Here is a 20,009-nt window from a genome sequence, read left to right on the forward strand (position 1 = left end):
TGCGGTCTAAGGGGGAGATGAGACTAGTGCAGGGGCAGGCACACACGGAGACAGCCCCGACAAATCAGGGCCGGGCTCTGCAGTCTGAGGCTTTGGGGCCATTTTCCAGGGGGACAGACACCTACTGGAGGCCATGGTGCTAGCCCTGTGAGACGCGGGCAGGCCTTCGGGCCTCTGACATGGGCTGCTCTGCTGGTCACTCTTGGCTAACAGACTTCTCGGCTGAAGTGGTGGGGGCAGCCCAGAAAAAGGCAGGAGAGATGGCTCACTTGGGAGGGGAACAGATGGGTTTGACTTAAAATGTGGCTTTCTGCCAGGTGTGGTGGCTCACGCCTATAATCCCAGCACTTTGAGAGGCCAAGGTGAGAGGATTGCTTGAGCCCAGGAGTTCAGGACCAGTCTGGGCAATATAGGGAGACTCTGTCTCTACAAAAAAAGAAAAAATAAAAAATTAGCTGGGCATGGTGGCATGTGCCTGTAGTCTCAGCTACTCAGGAGGCTGAGGTGGGAAGATCGCTTGAGACTGGGAGGTTGAGGCTGCAGTGAACCATGATTGTGCCACTGCACTCCAGCCTGGGTGACAGAGGGAGATCCTGTCTCACAAAAAAAAAAAAAAAAAAAAAAAAAAAAGTGGCAGCTGGGAAGCCAGGGCCCAGTAGATCTGGGCACCTCCCTCTCCCAAAGACTTCACAGTGTGACAGGGGGCTGGGGCTGGGGCTCTCCCCGCCTGGACCACTCATGAGCACAGCCTGTCCCTGGGACTGACCCCAGCAAGCCCAGGGGTAGAAAGAGATGGTGGAAAGTCACTGCCCCTCTTCTGGTCCTCAGTCCATGCCTCTTCGCCAGAGGGCCCTACAGCCCAGGCCAAGGCAGAGGAGGCCAAGACAGCTGGGAGTTGAGAGCCTCTTTCCTCAAAGTGAAGTTTACCACCCCGTGACCTGTGGCCCTGACATCTTCTGGGAGCTTGTCAGAGGTGCAGAATCTCAGGCCCCACCCTGGAGCCAGTGAATCAGACCCGCCTCTAGAGACGATCCCAGGCAACATATATTCCATTAAAGTCTGGGCAGCACACAGCAGTTCTCAAACTTTTTCCAGTAGCTTAACGTTTTCTTCGAACTGACTTGCTTAGCAGAGCCCTGAAACACAGAGCTCCATCTGAATAAGGAATGGATAGAAATGTCACGTTTTGTCCTGGCCGCCCCTTGGCAGCCCCTGAGGGGCCCTCCGCTAAAGCCCAGGGATCCTCCTAACCATTTGTAAACCAGCGAGGCCTGGTGGCATGCACTTGTAATCCCAGCTACTGGGAGGCCGGGATGGGAGGATCACTTGAGCCCAGGAGTTTGAGTCTAGCCTGGGCTAGGCAACAACATACCCTTAAAAAAAATAACTCACCACCCCCCCCAGAAAAACCCCAAACCAAGCCAAAAACCAATTTGCAAACCATTGTGCAACATGCATGCCATGACCCAGCAATTCTGCTTTACAGAAAGGAGGGCTGTGTCCGTCTGAAGATACACAAATGTTCACAGCAGCTTCACAGAGCAGTCACAGCCAACACCCAAAAGGACAAAAACGTCCAACAAGAGAAAAGATACAGAACATGTGTTATAGTCTCAGAATAGTACACAGCCATGAAAAAGAAACTAGCCACACATGACGATATTTCTGGGACGAATATCCCAGAAGTCAGGTTGAGGAGGAAAGCCAGACACGGAACAGCAGAGACCATACGGATTAATTTATATGAAGTTCAAAGTCAGAGATACTCATCAACAGCCAGAGAAATGTGAATCATCGAATCATCGCTACCTTTGGGAGGGTGCTGACTTCAAGGGAGCATGAAGGAGGCTTCTGGGGGATCAGAATACGATTTGATTGGGATGGTGTTGCTCACACACACACACCATGCACGCAGGTGCTTGAGGGTATAAATTCATTGAGCTGCACACTTAAGATTACACTCTTTCCTGTAAGTTATTCCTTTTTTTTTTTCTTTGAGACAGTGTCTCACTGTCTCCCAGGCTGGAGTGCAGTGGCGCAATCTTGGGTCACTGCAACCTCCACCTCCGGGGTTTAAGTGATTCCCCTGCCTCAGCCTCCTGAGTAGATGGGATTACAGGCATGTGCCACCACGCCCAGCTAATTTTTTTGTATTTTATTTTTTTGAGATGGAGTCTTGCTCTGTCACCAGGCTGGAGTGCAGTGGTGCAATGTTGGCTCACTGTAACCTCCGCCTCCCAGGTTCAAGTGATTCTCCTGCCTTAGCCTCCCGAGTAGCCAGGATTACAGGCACATGCCACCATGTCCAGCTAATTTTTTTGTTTTTGTTTTTTTTTTTTTTTGAGACGCAGTTTTGCTCTGTCACCAGGCTGGAGTGCAATGGCATGATCTCGGCTGACTGTAACTTCCGCCTCCTGGGTTCAAGCGATTCTACTGCCTCAGCCTCCTGAGTAGCTGGGATTACAGATGTGTCCCACCATGCTCAGCTAATTTTTTTGTACTTTTAGCACAAAAGGACCAGGCTGGTCTTGAACTCCCGACCTCAAGTGATCCATCTGCCTTGGCCTCCCAAAGTGCTGAGATTATGGGTGTGAGCCACCAGGCCCAACCAACTTATTCCTAATGACAAAAAAATGTAAGGGAGCCCCAGACAAACCTCCTGTGTAGCCTAGAGCCCAGCTACCGTCCAGCCTGCCCCCAGCTACCCTTTACTTCGAGTTTGCCTCCTGAACAGCCCCACTATCATTTTATCACTAGTGGGAGAAGCTCCTGAATCTACCAATGTCCCCACCCAGCGAGGAAGGCTCATCCGAGAAGGATCGGGCCGTGGGTGATGCAGCCGGCTCCCCCGTTTCGCTCTCTCAAGTCTCCTCCAGCCTCTTGATCTCCCCCTTCAGCAGGCGCTGAGCCTCTGTGGTCTGGGGCCTCTCCAAGCTGGGCAGCTGGCCTCAATTAGGTTACTGATAATGCTGTCCAACTCCAGTGAAAGTGAGGCCTGGGAAACCCAAACTCGGAGGCTTTTTTTTTTTTTTAAATTTCCGTTAAAAAAAAAATACAGACAGGCTCTCACTATGTTGGCCAGGTTTGTCTCCAACTCCTGGGCTCATGTGATCCTCCTTCCTGGGCCTCCCAAACTGCTGGGATTACAGGCGTGAGCCACCCTGCCCAGCCTTTGGAAGCGTTTTGTTAGGGAGTTACTTCCCAAACCCTCCTGGGAACCCTACCTAGGTGCTGGGAAAAAACGGGTGGTGGGTGGGACAGGGTGAGAGGGTATGGGGGAAAAGGAGTGGGAAGGGAAGAGGAAAGAAGAGGGAAGGTGGGCAAGGGAGGAGGAAGGAGGAGGGAAAAGAGGAGCAGGGAGGCTTCCCACCCCTCCCCCAGCAGCACCATCTCCCAGGGCCAGCTTGGTGTCACCTGCTGCTCTCTAATGGGCAATTATCTTCTTGCTCCTAATTAACGCTGCATGTCCCTGTGTGCATGGAGGTGGAGGGGAATGGAAGAGGGAGCCAAGAGTTCTGCTTCGAGGTCCCCCTGCTCAGATGGACAGAGCTTTGCCAAGACAATTTCCCACGCCACCCCACGCCTCCCACTGTCCCCTGCAGCCACCTCCTTCTCCCACAGCAACACCAGGCCCCCAGCTCCCACACTGGTGCTCAGACTCTGCTTCGCCCCTCATTAAAGGGACTTCAATTATTTCTGATTTGTCACTGTGTCATGAAAAACCCAGAGCGGACAGTGCCAAGCTGGGACCCAAGCTGGGGGCCGCAGTGACCACGGCAGCTGGACCCAAGGGGCTTCTGCACTGGGTGGGGGAGGGGAAAACAGCCCCGGTCCCCAGAAGACATAGAGAGAGGTGAGCCGGTCTCAGGGAGAGGCTGGGAGAGAGAAACTAGGAGCACCTAGAGGGAGAGGCTCCCCCCACAGGCCCACTGGGAAAGATTAAGCCCTCTCCCAGCGCGGCATGACTGTCTGATGACCGTGACTCAATTCACACTGGATGCACGGGGCTTCCTCATCCCAACCTTGGCTCTTCTCAGATCTCGGCTGGGATGGGCTTGCTGCCTGGTCCTTCTTCCTCAGACCTGCCCCCAAGTCAGAAGCAGGAAGTCCTGTAGTTCCGGTCTAGTTCCCAACGCTGTACCTTCCACTCTGTACTTTGGCATGAACCGGACCAACCAAAGAGAAAACGCATGGAAATACATGCCTATATACAAAAAATTAAACAACATCTCCTCTGCCTCCTAACACATGTCCTGAAAGAGCGGCTGATCCCGGGCAAGGGAAGCTGGAACAGGAAGCACACGTGTGGCCACCTGCCTGTTGACAGTAGCAATAACTAACATTTGCACAGCCTGTGGGAGCTTACTAAGATGTTTCAAGTACTGAGCTCATCAACATCTGGTCTCCCCTGAGGGGCTGGCTGGCTGGTGATGGTGGCGCTCACGCCTAGGCAAGGACACTGAAGTGCCTCGTTCATTTGCTCAGAGAGACAGTGCTGGATTCAGTACCAGGTGCCCATTCCCTTGTCCCCAATGCCGCCCAATGGACACCTGGCCGGCTGCAGTCTTCTCCTTCCCAAGCAGCGATTGTGGCCGTTTCCGGTGTGCCAGGCACTGGCCATAGGCTTCATAATCCATGAACTCATCAGTCCTTTTACCAACTCTTTGGAGTAGGAATCATCTCCAAATCCAATCCCCCTCATCTGTCAAAGGTGACAAGACTCGGGCTGCAGGTCTAGGCTGATTTCCTTCCAGACACACAGCCACATCAGGCAGCCCAGAGCCGGGTGCCCGCCAGGGCCAGGGCGCCCTCATCCACAGCCCTGCCTTGGTGCTAACCTCTCAGGACTCTGCTGACCGGAGGGTAGCCTCCCCACAAGGCTGGTGACACAGGCCAAGTGGTCTTTGTGAGGACTTGGGCTCAAGTTCACTGCGGGAAAAGGGGTGAGGATCAACTATCAGGAGGACTGGGGGCTTCCACAGCTCCTAAAGACCCCAGAAAGTGAGTGAGAGCCCCTACCTCCTGAGGAAGGTTCTGGAACACTGAATTTGCTCAGGAAATCCCAGCTCACCAGGTGACCTGCTCTTCACCATCTCTGCACTTCCAAGAACCCCCTTGCCTTTGAAATCCCATGCACCACCCACATCCCACGAGGCCAGCACCTGCCTGTTTCCAACCTTGCTTAGTCTCTGATGCACACGCACCAGCCCCCCACCACACACACACATTGTACCACCAGCCAGCACTGTGCATTTGAACATGTGGGGCATGAGCTGAAGCCCCTTCTGCAGGCGTTTTGTTCAGTCTCCCCCGATCAGAGTCTGTGGAAGAGATCTCCTTCCTCTCCATCCCCCCACAGGGTACTGTCCTGACACACTGCTGAACCTCACAGCCACTCCACTGAACGATCTGTCACCAGCTCCTGTTATGTGGTATGAGCTCTCTGTACTAGGCATGGTAAGTGGAATATCTCATCTAATTCTTGCAGATGAAGGGAGCAAGGCTCAGAGAGGTTAAGACACCTACCAGTGGTCACACATGGAAAGAACTGGGAATCCACCCCAGCCAACTGGAGGGCAGAGCCCCCACCTCAAACTGTGTGGTGTCTGCCACAGCTCTGAGCCCAGAGCCCAGCAGCGGAGAATCCCCAGGAATTCCTCCTGAAGACCTGCTGCCTTGGTTACCATGGTCACCCCACGCGGGGCATGGCACTTGCCCCAGTCAAGCTTGCTGAGAACTGGGATGACTGACGGTCCACCTGACTCTGTTAGTGACTGGTGCTCAGGAGGAAAGAAGACATCCAGGAGAGACCTGTGGTCACAACAGGGGAACTTACCAAAATAGGAGCCGCCTTAAATAACACCCAGAGCCAGACTTCCGGCCCTGGCCCACCACGCTCATCTCCTACTTAGCGATCTGGGTGGTGGGGAGGGGTGAGCGGGACCAGGAGCCAGTGGGCAGGGCCGGTGTCAGCTGCCCAGGAGCAGTGGCCGATGGGAAGGGACACCCTCTGGAACCATTTGATGCCCAGCACAAAGTGAGCCGGGGCTGGAATCCTGGGAGGAGGGGCAGAGGCTAGAAGTAGGTTCCTCTGGCTCAACTGCCACCTGTCCATGGGACTGAGGGGGCTGTGGGCAGGCCCAGGCTCCACCAGCCACAGCTGCTGGGCAGATAGGAACTGTCTCTGGGGCCAGTAGGTTGAGGGAGTCCCCTTATCATCCCTACCCCACCAAGGGGTCTTCCTGACGCAATGAGAAGTTTAGATTTCCTCCAGTGGAGAGGAGAAAACTGTGGCTGGAGACCCTGGGTGTGGGATCTGGGGCACAGGGTTTGGGATGGGGACACACACACACACACACACACACACACACACACACACACACACACAGCTGTCTCTGAAATCATATCCGCCTCTTTTCATGCATTCTCTGGGAGAGGAAGATTCCCTGGAGCTATCCCCAGGCAGTCACATTGTCAGGGAACACGGACTCCCACAGGCTAGGGTCCGGGGGAGGGAGGGCGGGTGTGCCCACTGATTGCCATCTTGCTCTCGAGTGCCCACTGAACCCCAGGAAGGGGTCCTGATGCTCCCCTCCCTCTGGTAGGGCAGGCACCATCTTCCTGGGCCTGATGGCAGCCGGGTCGCCAGGGGTTATTATTAGACTCCCTGTCACTGGCACTTGGGCACCTCACACTGGATCAGGATTCCCTCCAAGAGGCCCTGCTTTGCTCCGACCTGTCCCGTATCTGGAGAACCTGACACAGGGAGAGGCCGCCGGGGGTCAAAGTCCTGAGATGGGCACCTGGCTCTGAACAAATGGACCCCATCCTGGACCACTGGCCCCAGAATCTTTGACCTAACACACGGAACTGATACAGGTGGGCCACTGGGGCCAGAGCAAGCGTGACCAGACCTGAGACAGGCTGGGAGATTCTGCAGCTTTGTTTGTCTGGGTAGGGAGGTCTGGGGGAGCCCTGGCCCTGTCTGTGGGGTGCAGAATCCCGCCAAGGGCCAGCAGAGTAGGGAAAGGGCGGGAAAGCCGGGAGTGGCTGCCCTAGGCCAGAAATTCAGGGCTTAGAAGGTGTGGTGGGGTGGGGAGAGGGGTGTGGGGGAACAGGAACGGGCCAGTCTAGGACCAGGGGACACAGAGAGGCTGTCAATGCAAGGGGGTCCTCAGGACGACAGTGTGAGATGGGCTGAGGGAGGCCACCTTCCTCCCCTGGAACAAGCACAAGCAGCTGTGGGTTCTCTGCGCTAGAGGGGAAGTGACCCACGCCGCCTCCCCCAGCCCTGCAGCCTTCCAGCTGGGACTCCCACCCTGCAGGCCAGGACTGGGGAGGAGGGGTGCTGCGGAGACCGACTCGGGAGACTACTCAGTTTCTGCCAAACTTTCCCAGGCCACTTAGCCTCGGAAAGAGAGCGCCCCATCTTGGAATCTCCAAAAGGTCGAAAACGCCAGGGCACCCCCTCAGCATCCCCGCACCTCGAGCGCCAGGATTACCCCGACACGAATGCCCCTATCCCTACCCCGCGCCAACATGCCCGCTCGGCGTTCAGCCCCTGTCCCTGCAGGCGGTTTCGCGCCCTTCCTTCCGTTCCCCACGCCTGCTTCACTCTGATCTCTTCAGTCTTCTGGGCCCCCAGGTTCCCAGACAGGAGGGGACGCGGGCCACGGGCCTGGGAGGGTGGGAGAGAAGGGGAGAGGAGAGACGGGAAAGGGCTGCGCGGGGAAAGAAGGGGTCTGAGAGGCACGTGGGAAAATGCAGGCTCTCGAGGGGAGAGGGGGTAGTGCGGGGACTTGGGGCGCGCGTGGCTGGGGTCTGGGGCGGCGCGAACTCACCTCCTGGTAACTCTCGTCGCCAGGGTTGAAGGTGCTGTTCACGGGCTGCAGGCGCAGGCCGAGGTGCGGAACGCTGTGCAGCCACACGACCCACCAGGGAGCGATGTAGTCCACGCGCGCCGCCTGCATGGCTCGGCCCGAGTGCGACCCACACGCTGAGCGGCAGCTGCGCTCAACTCCCGGCCCGGGCCCCGCGCCCGCCCCGCCCCCCGGCCCCGCCTCTCCCTGGGCCCGCGCCACCCCCACCGCCCCGCCCCGCCCCGCCGCGATTGCAGTTCCAGTTCTGGGCGGGGATCTGTCCTGGCCGGATAGAAGGAGGGACGTGAAAAAAGCTCCCAGAAGTCTCTAAAGCGGTTTCAGTCTCAAGGTCCCGGAGCTGCTGCTTATTTATGATCAGATCAAGGGTATAAGGTGTCAGTGGGGGCAGCCAGCAGTCACAGGTCAGAGAGGGGCGACTGCCCGTCCCAAAGGTTTGTCACAGGGTAAGTAACCGACAGACTGGGAACGGAAGGAGGCAATCTTCAGCCACTCGGTCACTCATTCTAAATTCACTCTCAATCATTTTTTGGGCATCTATTGTGCAAGCCCTGTGGACTTAAAAAGAGAAATAAGACGCGGTCCCTGCCCTTGGGAGCTCCTGGTGCATCTGCCCCAACGACTCACTGAAGCTGCTTGCCGCGCGCCTGAGTGAGGACAAGGTGTCCTAAGGACTGAGAAAAATTGCTTGATTCTTCCTGGCAAATGGGACAGGGTGAGCTTCCTGGAAGAGGGGGCCTTCGAGCTGTGTAGTGGGGAAGGTAGGAGAGTGATGAGAGCGCCTGGAAGGGACGAGCATTTGGGGAGACCGAAGCGCATGCAACAACACATTTGTTGAGCACCTACTAAGTGCCAGGCACTGTTACATCGGTGATGTAACAACAGCCGACAAAAACCCTCACCCCGAGCACAGGCACTGCAGAGGGTGATGACAGTACCCGAGAAGATGCCGAATGCAGGCCAGGAGGGGCTCTGGGGAAAAGCAAAGGCAGGGGAGGTTGCCCATTGGGGAGCCTTGCGTCCCTGGGCCCTCAGTACTCTGCACACATACAGAGGCCCCCACCCATCCTGTAACCACAAACTGCTTGGCGTGACTGGCCAGCGGAGGGAGGAGCCCAGGCTGAAGGACAAGTAGGGGTCAGGGGTAGGTAGGGTGGAGTGATGGGGTCGCGGCAGATTGGGTGTAGAGACCGCACTGTGCAGCCAGCCTGAGGGGTGCATAGCGACCCTGGCAGAGATGTAGGTGAGAAAGGAGCCCCCGGAGGATGGGGGTGGGGCTCCTAGGGTTCTGGCTGAAGGAACCAGGTGGATGCCGGCAGGCTGAAAAGGCTGGTAAACACACGTGGCTGCTGGGGGGTGGGGCTCCAGTCACCCCGTGCTCAAGGGCCCTGTATCCATTAGAGGGAGTCCTGGCCTCGGGGCCTCTCCTTGTGGCGGTGATCCCACAGTTCTGGGGCCCTGCAGGAGCCCAAAGCTGAGGGGCACAGGAAGTTGGAAAAAGCCGTTCTTCTCTCATTGGGGTGTCTTTCAACAAATTTTCTTGAGCATGTTCTGTTCTAGAAGCTAGAGTAATGGATGAAACACACATTCCCACCTGCATGGTGGACTTGCATCCTGCAAACAGCGATTACAGCCCTTGCGAAATGCCAGAGTCCCTGCTGTAGGGAGGAGATGGAACGTGGGCATCGGGGTTGTTTCCCAAAGGACAGTGACATGAGCTGAAGGACAATCGGGAGTCAAAGAGGGAGGTGCTGGGGGAGGCCTCTGTGCAGAGGGAACAGGACCCTGTGAGATCAGGGACTAGGACCGGTGGAAGGGGAAGCAAGAAAGTTCCAGAACAGGAGAGGGGAGCCGGAGAACTGCAGAAGCCAGACGATCAGCTTGGAGACTGCGGCAGGGGAGGGAACTTCTTTGGGTGAAAACCTCATTTTAAAAGGTCTTGGTCTCTTGACTCAGTCCCTGCAGTTGCTGGGGAAAGTGGACTCTTTGGGTAGGGCTCTGGTAATGGCCTTTATAGCCCCTGCCCTCAGAGGCCCCCCAAGTGGGAAGGGCCTGCCTCCTAGGCAGTGGGTGGTCACAGAGGACTGACTTTGAACCCAGTACAGGGGAGCCCCAGGAGGCTGGAGGCCTGCACATGGCACTGGAAGAAAAAAACTGTGAAGGCTCTCCCTCAGGGCTATTCCCACACCCACCGGAATGCAGCCTGGAATATCCAAACCTGCTCAGCCCACCTGCCCCCAGCCAGACAGCGACCATTCTAGCTGCTTCCCCGGAGGCCTGCTGACCCAGAGAGGTGTCAAAAAGCTGAGGCAGAACAGGGACAGACCTCCCAGAGACTCAGCAGGGAGTTGCAGAAGTCAGCAAACCAGCAGCTGTAGTCCATCCCCGCTCCCTCATTCACCTGTTACGCAGCACTCAGGGGCTTGCTGAAGCCCCAGCAAGGCAGTGTCCACCTGAGAGCTTGGAAACACACCTATGCCCCAGACCACTGCAATCACAACCTCCAGTCAGCCCTGGCCACGGGCTCCAGATGACTCTGAGTCACAAGCCAGGGCTGGGAGGCACTGTATGAAAAGCGGCCTTCTCTACACAAGGCTGGACACACCCCTTCATGGCCCGTCTCCTAGGAGCTGGGATGAATCTCTGGAGGATGTGCTGGGAACAAAGAAAACCCACGTGGTAAACGCCCACTCTTCCTTGGAAATCTGAAATGTTTACAGAATGGGGAAGGCCGAGTTGCCCACAGTGCCACACCTGGGGCTGAGGGCCGACGTACCCACCCTCTCCCTCTCCCGGAGGAAACAAGACCCCCAACCAGACTCAAAACCACCTCACCGCCTCACAAGCCCTACAGATATTCAAAGGCTGGCACTGACACCTCACAACCTTAGTGCGTTTAAATGCCTAACACAATACCAAGTGCACTGTACACCACACTTTAAAAGGTAGACTCAGTTCCAGTGGGGCTGTCCACTGTGGCACAGCACCACCTGGTGGCCACCCCGACCCGCACACCTCCCTCCACCGTGTCCCCCCACATCCCAGTACCCTTACAGCAAGCCAATGAAAGAGGTGTTAACGTGGCTGTTTTGCAACTGAGGAAACGGGCAAAAGTGTAGTCATTTCTTCCAGTCAGTTAAGTTAGCGAGTGGCAGATGTGCTACACCATGTTGCACCCATTTTGGGACCTGTTTGAACCGCATGCCCCACCGTCGCTCCTACATCCGCCAGTATGTTTAACCCCACGTGCTGTTTCCATCACGGCCTCCCCACATCTCCTTATTTTCAAACTTGGGCTGAAAACAGATGGCCTCATTTGCCCACTGAGATCATGTTCAAGATGAGGGATGCGCTGGGCACGGAGGCTCATGCCTGTAATCCCAGCACTCTGGGAGGCTGAGGCAGGCAGTGAAACCCTGTCTCTACTAAAAACACAAAAATCAGCCTGGGTGGTGATGCATGCCTATAATCCCAGCTACTCGGGAGGCTGAGGCAGGAGAATCGCTTGAACCCAGGAGGCGGAGGTGGTAGTGAGCTGAGATCGTGCCACTGTGCTCCAGCCTGGGCGGCAGAGCGAGACTCCGTCTCAAAAAAAGATCAGGATGCAGGGAGGCAGCAACAGGACCCGTGTCCTGTTCCCACCAGAAGCCACTACCAGGTAGCATATTTTCCTTTCCCATCCTCAAAGACGAAAGACACTTAGGATTTTTAGTATTTTAATACAGTTCAAATCAGTGTGTCTGGTTCATTTCAGTTCCTTCACTGCCAAACCTAGAGGAAAAGAGACAAAAGTAAGCCGTCCAGAAGACACATCTGAGTTGCTGCTGCTTGTCTAGATTTTGTACTTAAGCTAAAGAGAGCACACAAGGTTCAGAAATTAGATCCACCAGGGAAGTTTTGGTTAAAATATTTAGTGTCTGATAAAAAGACTTGGTCTATTATATTCAATCCGTTCCCTGTAAAAAATGGGGATTATCAGTAGCACCAACCTCGAAGGACATGAACAGCATTAAATGAGCTCTAACCTCTCTTCTGGCTAAGGAAATGATTTCTGCTACTGTATATAATCTGAGAATCACAACTATTCCTCACACTCCCAAGAGCAAGAGCAGATTCTTAAGACCATAAAATGGGCTCTGAAATCTGGGAGGGATTCAAAACAAGATACAAGACGGCCACACACAGCAACCTCCCAAACCCCACCGGCTCCTGAAGTGACTTCAGGCTCACTCACCAGGGGGCAGGGACTGCTTCAGTTTCTCTGCCTTCTCTTTGTCAGTGATGACCAGGGTGTAAAGGTATCTGCTGCATCGAACTTTAAACTTCACATTGTCCTTATTTTTCTTGATCTTGACAGCTACCGGAGACCAGAATCAGGAATTAAATTGTATCACAAAAAACAAATGTGACACAGTCCACATGCAAATATACTCAAGCAGTAAGCAGCACGCAAGGGACAGTCAGCACCCACCTCCAGCACTGCCCCTCTGCACAAACAGAAAACACTATTACCCATTCCTGCAACTGCGAACTTTTATTGGGTACACTGAACACAACATTGTAGAACATCCTCTATCAACCTTACTATCTTTCTTATTTCTACTTTCTATTTTTTTGAGACAGAGTCTCGCTCTGTTGCCAGGCTGGAGTGCAATGGCGCAATCTGGGCTCCCTGCAACTTCCGCCTCCCAGGTTCAAGCAATTCTCCTGCTTCAGCCTCCTGGAGTAGCTGGGATTACAGGAGTGCGCCACCACACCGAGCCAATTTTTTGCATTTTTAGTAGAGATGGGGCTTCACCATGTTGGCCAGGATGGTCTTGATCTCTTGACCTCGTGATCCGCCAGCCTTGGCCTCCCAAAATGCTTGGATTACAGGCGGAGCCACCACGCCCGGCCTATTATCTTTTTTAAAAAGGATGGAAGCAGGATAAAGGAGATGGGCTGTCTGCTGGGACTGAGCGCTTTTCAGCACTCCACTCCTGGAAATCACGTCTCCGCATGTGAGATGACATTCTGGGCCAGTAAGACAGAGCTTGTTCTTCAGGATGCCTCCAGCCACTGCACACAACGCGCACCCAGGCCTTTCCTTGAATTTATGTGGAATCCATTTTCTGGGTTCTTTCCTGCTGCCAAGTTCTATCTCAGGATCACAGCTCAGGCCAGAAACAGTTCTAACATGTGCTTCAAGTTCAGCTGCGTGGGGTCTGCTGTGCACCACTCCGGTTATGTACTAGCAGCGTCAATGCATTGCCATCTGGCTACCGGGAGACAACCCCTTCCCAGGAGTAGTTACCACTCCATGTACTCACCAAATGCCTTGTTCTAACCACTTTAAAAACTGCTCAGACACTCCCAGGAATTGTTGTAATAGCAGTGATGTGCCAATCAAGAAAAAGGTGGCTGAGGGCCGAACACAAGCTCTAACGCACCAACGCAAGGACCTGAACAGACGCAGCACAAGACAATCTTGTCCTCGCAATTCTGCAACTCCATTTCTTTCTTTCTTTTTTTTTTTTTTTGAGACGGAGTCTCGCTCTGTCGCCCAAGCTGGAGTGCAGTGGCGTGATCTTGGCTCACTGCAAGCTCTGCCTCCCGGGTTCACGCCATTCTCCTTCCTCAGACTCCCAAGAAGCTGGGACTACAGGCGCCCGCCACCACGCCTGGCTAATTTTTTTTGTATTTTCAGTAGAGATGGGGTTTCACCGTGTTCACCAGGATGGTCTCGACCTCCTGACCTCGTGATCTGCCCGCCTCGGCCTCCCAAAGTGCTGGGATTACAGGCGTGAGACACCGCACCCAGCTGCAACTCCATTTCTGCCAGTAACTGCTATGGGAATGGGCACATCAGAGGAAGCAGCACTGTGACTCAGAGCCTGCCAAAGGCATGAGGTGCCTGGGCTCTTGTTCTTAACACATCCAGGCACCTGGATATCTATCCAAACTAACCCATTTCAGTGTAACACTGACCCTAGCAACTGAACTAAGCTGAACACCACTTGCAAAACATATAGAGCTCTTCAAAATGGTTATTCAGTTGGGTGCAGCAGCTCATGCCTGTAATCCCAGCACTTTGGGAGGCCGGGGCAGGCAGATCATCTGAGGTCGGGAGTTCGAGACCAGCCTGACCAACACTGTGAAACTCCCTCTTCTCCTAAAAAATAGAAAAATTAGCCGGGTGCCTGTAATCCCAGCTACTGGGGAGGCTGAGGCAGGAGAATCACTTGAACATGGGAGGCAGAGATTGCAGCGAGCCATGATCCTGCCATAGCACTCCAGCCTGGCAATAGCACTCCAGCCTGGCAATAAGAGCGAAACTCCATCCCCCCCGCCCCCAAAAAAAGGGTATTCAACATTGCCGTATGTGCAGCAATTCCATTTCTAGATATATACCCTGAAGAACAGACAGCAACCACAGAAGACATATTTGCACACCCATGTTCAGAGCATTATTCACAATAGCGAAAATGCAGAAGCAACCCAATGTCCATCAATAGACGGATAAACAAACCGTGGCCTCCCACAATGGAAAACTCGGTCTGGGTGTGGTGGCTCACGCCTGTAATCCCAGCACTTTGGGAGGCCGAGGCGGGTGGATCATGAGGTCAGGAGATCAAGGCCATCCTGGCTAACTCAGTGAAACCCCGTCTCTACTTAAAAAAAAAAAAAAATTAGCCGGGCATGGTGGTGGGCACCTGTAATCCCAGCTACTCAGGAGGCGGAGGCAGGAGAATGGTGTTAACCCGGGAGGTGAGCCTGAGGTGAGCCACAATTGCACCACTGCACTCCAGCCTGGGCGACAGAGTGAGACTCCATCTCAAAAAAAGGAAGAAAAAAAAAAAAAAAAAAAGGCAATGCTGACACATGCTTGAGAACTTTTAAGAGAAAGAAGCCAGCCACAAAAGGTCAAATATGCAATAGCAGACTCCACTTGTATGGGGTATCCAGAGCGGTCACATTCAGGGACACATTGGAAGGTGGCTGCCAGGGACTGGGGAAGAATGGGGAGCTGGTGTTTAACAGAGGGAGTTTCAGTTTGGGAAGATAAAGTTCTGGAGATGGGTGGTGATGGTGGCAGCTGCCCAACAATGTGAATTTATTGAATGCCACTGAACTGTACAATTATGCTTTGTTGTGTAGCCAGGAGTGCAGCAGCATAATCACGGCCCACTGCAGCCTCAATCTCTGGGGTTCAAGCAATCGCTACCTCGGCCTCCTGAGTAGCTAAGACCACAGGCACACGCCTGGCTAACTTTTTTCTTTTGTAAAGATAGGGTCTCACTATGATGCCCAGGCTAGTCTCATCCATCTGCCTCGGCCTCCCAAAGTGCTGGGATTACAGATGGGAACCACCATACCCAGTGTAAATGGTGAATTTTATGCTACGCCTATTACACATTAAAAATTAATATAACAATTTCAAAAGTGTGTTCAACAGCTACTGACACTTTACTATCTCCAGGGGACTGTGACCCCTACCTTTAAAGCCGCATCATCTAAAATCCAGGTTCCCAATTTTTTTTGTGAGACAGTCTCGCTCTGTCACCCAGGCTGGAGTGCAGTGGGACGATCTCAGCTCACTGCAACCTCCACCTCCCAGGTTCAACTGATTCTCCTGCCTCAGCCTCCTGAGTAGCTGGGACTGCAGGCGTGTGCCACCATAACCGGTTAATTTTTAAATTTTTGGTACAAATGGGGTTTTGCCATGTTGCCCAGGTTGGTCTTGAACTCTTGGTTCAAACGATCTGCCCGCTTTGGCCTCCCAAAGTGCTGGAATTATAGGCATGAGCCATCACGCCCGGACCACCACCCTTTTTAAACACAAGCAAAGGGTGGTGTCATGTTTAACTTGCTGAGAAGGGTAAGTTACCTACTGGTAGAGTTGGGCTTTGAACTAGGCAGTGATCCCATATGGCCTGAAATAAAACTAACCTGATAACCTCATCTCTTTATACAAAACACTGGCAAACAGACATCATTCCCACCAGATGCTATGTGTTCCCACAGGTGGTCACCACCTCAAAGGTGACAGCCTGTTTTGGGTAATGGGGACACAAATATGACCCCCATCTCTGCCTACCCCCAACTCATTGAAAGGCTCTCCCTGTACACCAATCACCGTCTGGCACCATCACTGGCACACCAGCATTAGCTGGTGTCTTCGCCCACCTTAACAGGTCTGTCCCATGCAACCCCACTTCCACATGTGACCTGATTCTCTTTCATGCAGCTGAAAAAATATGACTCTGGGTTAAAGTAACAAAACTCAAGACCTATCAAACACAAGCCCCCAAATCTTCAAGTATCACAAAGGGATAACACAACTACCTCTCTCACACTTTGTATAAAACGTTAAGTGGGTGGCAGAGATTGGCACCTATCCATCGAAAATCTGCTGTTTAAGGATTTTCATGAATCACCTTCTTTCCCCTGTATGTACAAGGTGGGAGACAGACTTACCACAGTCCAACTTAACCTTTGTGACTTTACAATGGTGGGAATGCGATGTTCATTCAGTAGAAGCCCCTGCTTCAAATTTTGATCTTGGCTGGGCGCAGTGGCTCACGCCTGTAAGCCCAGCACTCTGGGAGGCGGAGACAGGTGGATCACCTGAGGTTAGGAGTTCAGACCAGCCTGGCCAACATGGTTAAACACCGTCACTACTAAAAACACAAAAATTAGCTAGGCGCGGTGGCCCGTGCCTGTAATCCCAGCTACTCTGAGGCAGGGGAATCGCTTGAACCTGGGAGGCGGCAACTGCAGTGAACCAAGATCGCACCACTGCAATCCCGCCTGGGCCACAGAGCCATACTGTCTCAAGAAAAAAAAAAAAAATCTTTTTCTGGGCTAGATAAGTATGACACCTTCTGACACTGGCCATCGACCACAGGATCACGAGATAAACGACTATATTGCAGTGTACCGTGCTCAATACATTACATGCAAATATCCAGCACTTCATTACAAAATGGGTTTTGTGTTAAGACTTTGCACAACTGCAGAGAAGCTAAACTCAGTGTTTATGGGACGTGTGTTTTGAGGCTTTCGCGCAGTGGAGATTCCGTTCCGAAAATTTACTGTATTATACAAAAGAAAACTGAACTCCGGGCAGCCTCTGAGCTGCTCGCGATTAGCTAAGATGGTCCTAGAATTCCAGGGCCTCAACGTGCCCCACACAGGTCTTTCTCATGGGAAATACGACGAAACCACTGGTCCCAGAGGGCCAGGCACACGCCCAGACAGCCTAACCCGTCTCCTGCCAGCCATTCCGGGAAAGACGCTACCGGAGCGGTGCCAGGGTAGACACCGCTCATCTTGAACCTTCGGAGCAACCACTTACATTTGGCATCCTTTCGTCGGGCTGTGAGCAGAAAGTCCTTGATTTCCTCAATTTTCCGAGGCTGCAACACAAAGGAAGCGAGTAAACAGACAGCAAAGAGACACGTCTTCCGGTGACGGTCCAGTCCACCAGCTCCTCCTGGCCTCCGGAGGCCCTGGGGAGGCTCTCTCGCCCTCGTCCCGGGTCCCACGAACCCACCCCGGGAAGGCGCCAGGCAGGGACCGTACTCACCATGGCCACGAGGCGCGCAGGGAGCTGGCGCGGACCGGGACCTGCGGGAAACAGTCCTGGGCGTTAACACGGCGCGGGGGCTGGCAGTCAACCCCGCTTTCCCACCCTCCCCCGAAATATCGCCCCCATTGCACTCCCTTTCTCCTCCCCGACACCCTCCACGTGGACCTGGGGTCCCCAGATTTCACCTGGCCGTGGATTGCCCCAGATTACCCTTCTCACCCGCGTACCACTCTAGAGACACTCACACCCAGCAGCGACCAAGTAAAAGGACGAAAAAGGACGAGACTTCCGTTTCCGGGCAGTTAAACCCTCCCAACGGAGGAAACTGGATACGGTGCCTGCCGAGGGTCAAGACTCATGTAGGCGTTGGCACTTCCAATTTCAGCAGCCCTGCCCCCTCGTGGTCGAGGTCAACAGTGCAGCTCCAAGAATGGAATGGACCATCCTGGCTGCCGCCCTCCCTCCGACTCCCTCCTCCCACTGCTCCCCATCCCTTCCTTCTATGACCCCCGCCTCTTCCCCATCCACCACTTCCTGTCTTCCCTCGCAACCTCCCAATCCTAGCCTGGCTTTGCTAGGTTTTAGTTCAGATTCAGTTCGAAGAGCTAACGCTTATTCTCCACGGCTTTCACTGGACCTGTGCACGGGACATCTGCACAGAGAATTCTTCATTTAATGGCAGAGAGCGACGTGTGCACCTTGTAGAACCTCTTGTTCTGGCGCCTCACGTTTTCTTCTTCCGGTCTCCTTTTTGGGACCCGAACCTGTCATGACCAGGGCCCTGGGATCTTCTTTCCATAAGAGGGAGCGTTCCTGCCTGCTGCTTCCAGTTCCTTTAGGAATTGGTGTACAATGAAAGCAAGTTAAGGCCGGGCGCGGTGGCTCACGCCTATAACCCCAGCATTGGGGGAGGCCGAGGCTGGTGGATCGCTTGAGGCCAGGAGTTCGAGACCAGCCTGGGCAACCTAGTAAGACCCCCCCCCCCCACCACCCATCTCTAGCAAAAAAAAAAAAAATAATAATACTTCCAACAGCTGTCGCAGGGCTGCCCCTGGCTAAGTGTCTCACCTCTAGGGCTGATGGTGCAGCAGTGGGAGTTCTCCTGCTGTTGCCGGCTCTCACCACCGCCCCAGAGGGGAGAGGTGGACTCAGGACTTGAACCCCTGCTGGGCAGATTCCCCAGTCCAGGCACCAGCCACTTCTTGGGGAGGCTTGGGCAGTTTGGGGAGGGCAGTCTTCCTTTCTCCCCCATAACATCCTTCAGGTTAGGCTCTTAGCAACGTGTGGTTATCGATTTTATTTTTATCCTCCACTTTTATTTTATTTCCAACCTCTCTACAAATGTCTACATTTTATTATATTTGTTTCCCCCAAATTTAATAACCACATGGCAGAATGTAATTGCTTCGTGCTTATTATTACAGAGCAGCCCTCCTGAAGAGAAGGAGCACTTTGCCGTAAGCTTTACTTAGAACTTATTTAACTTACCTTCCTTTCTTCCCTCCTGCCCTTCCATTAACAAGCTCAGGCTGAGCACCTTCCTGGGGGTGCTGGAGATATAGGAACCAATAGACCTTGCTGCAGAGAGATCACAAAATACTGTAATAGCACTGAAGAGTCTTTTAAAGAAGCTGAACGATGTCTCTGCAACTGTAAATGTGTCAGGATTCCAGCAGTGGGAAAAGTTAATTGGCAAAAGCCTAATTTTAGATGCCTAAAGGTTGGATCCCATCTGAGAATCATGAGTGCTTCAGCTCTGACCTGAGGACTTTCCTATACCTTAGAGCCTGGCTTTGCCAGCCCTTCCCATCTTAGGCGATGCCTTTCTGGTCTTTTCTACCCCACTGCTCCTCCACAAGCAACCACCCATTCAGCCAAGCCGAGGGGCCTCTTCATGTGCGGGGCACTTTCCGCCCTCCAGGTATTCGCTCTGCTGTCCTCTCTGATGCCAAATGCCACTGGTCCTTCCGAGCTCAGCTCCCGCCTCCCCTTTTTCAGGCAGGACCCTTCACCCCTGACTTATGTCGCTTGCCACTCATACAGTGGTTCCTCGCAATCACTTCTCCGTAGGCTGTATGGAGGTGTTTCACTTTTCATACATGTGTATCACTCTTTTTATTTTTAATTTTTTTTTTTTTTTTTGAGACGGAGTCTTGCTCTGTCGCCCAGGCTGGAGTGCAGTGGCCGGATCTCAGCTCACTGCAAGCTCAGCCTCTCGGGTTCATGCCATTCTCCTGCCTCAGCCTCCCGAGTAGCTGGGACTACAGGCGCCCGCCACCTCGCCCGGCTAGTTTTTTGTATTTTTTAGTAGAGACGGGGTTTCACCGTGTTAGCCAGGATGGTCTCGATCTCCTGACCTCGTGATCCGCCCGTCTCGGCCTCCCAAAGTGCTGGGATTACAGGCTTGAGCCATCGCACCTGGCCTATTTTTAATTTTTTAAAACTTTTTTAGAGACATGGTCTCCCTAGGTTGCCCAGGCTGGCCTTGAACTCTTGGGCTCAAGGGATCTTCCTGCCTTGGCCTCCCAAAGTGCTAGGATGACAGGTGTGAGCCACTATGC

General features: G+C 53.7%; 2 protein-coding genes across 10 annotated transcripts in view; both read right to left on the reverse strand.

The window, feature by feature from the left end:
• Positions 1-8,018, reverse strand: part of TTYH2 (tweety family member 2) — a 48,727-nt gene extending 40,709 nt beyond the window's left edge. For 4 of the 5 annotated variants that reach the window (XM_073005070.1, XM_037993476.2, XM_037993475.2 and 1 more), the window contains exon 1: positions 7,842-8,018. In XM_073005070.1, the coding sequence (XP_072861171.1) occupies positions 7,842-7,970 (129 nt within the window). In that variant the 5' untranslated portion in view covers positions 7,971-8,018. Of the gene's footprint in view, positions 1-7,528; positions 7,805-7,841 lie in introns of those variants that run through there. The other variant, XM_073005071.1, reaches the window with a different exon arrangement.
• A 3,558-nt stretch (positions 8,019-11,576) lies between these two features.
• RPL38 (ribosomal protein L38) lies at positions 11,577-17,774 on the reverse strand. Of its 5 annotated transcripts, none has more exons than XM_008011905.3 (5): positions 17,694-17,774; positions 17,446-17,486; positions 17,215-17,275; positions 12,112-12,234; positions 11,577-11,648 (listed from the first exon to the last, which is right to left on the reverse strand). In XM_008011905.3, exons 2-5 carry the CDS (start codon positions 17,446-17,448, stop codon positions 11,623-11,625), a joined length of 213 nt encoding a protein of 70 aa, XP_008010096.2. In that variant the 5' UTR covers positions 17,449-17,486; positions 17,694-17,774; the 3' UTR covers positions 11,577-11,622. The 5 variants fall into 5 exon arrangements, with proteins under 5 accessions (XP_008010096.2, XP_008010101.1, XP_008010097.1 ...); XM_008011910.3 differs by having other exon boundaries at positions 17,668-17,762; XM_008011906.3 differs by having other exon boundaries at positions 17,676-17,757.
• Positions 17,775-20,009: the final 2,235 nt, after the last annotated feature.

This window comes from Chlorocebus sabaeus, chromosome 16 (genome assembly GCF_047675955.1).
Source record: "Chlorocebus sabaeus isolate Y175 chromosome 16, mChlSab1.0.hap1, whole genome shotgun sequence".
NCBI lineage: Eukaryota > Metazoa > Chordata > Mammalia > Primates > Cercopithecidae > Chlorocebus > Chlorocebus sabaeus.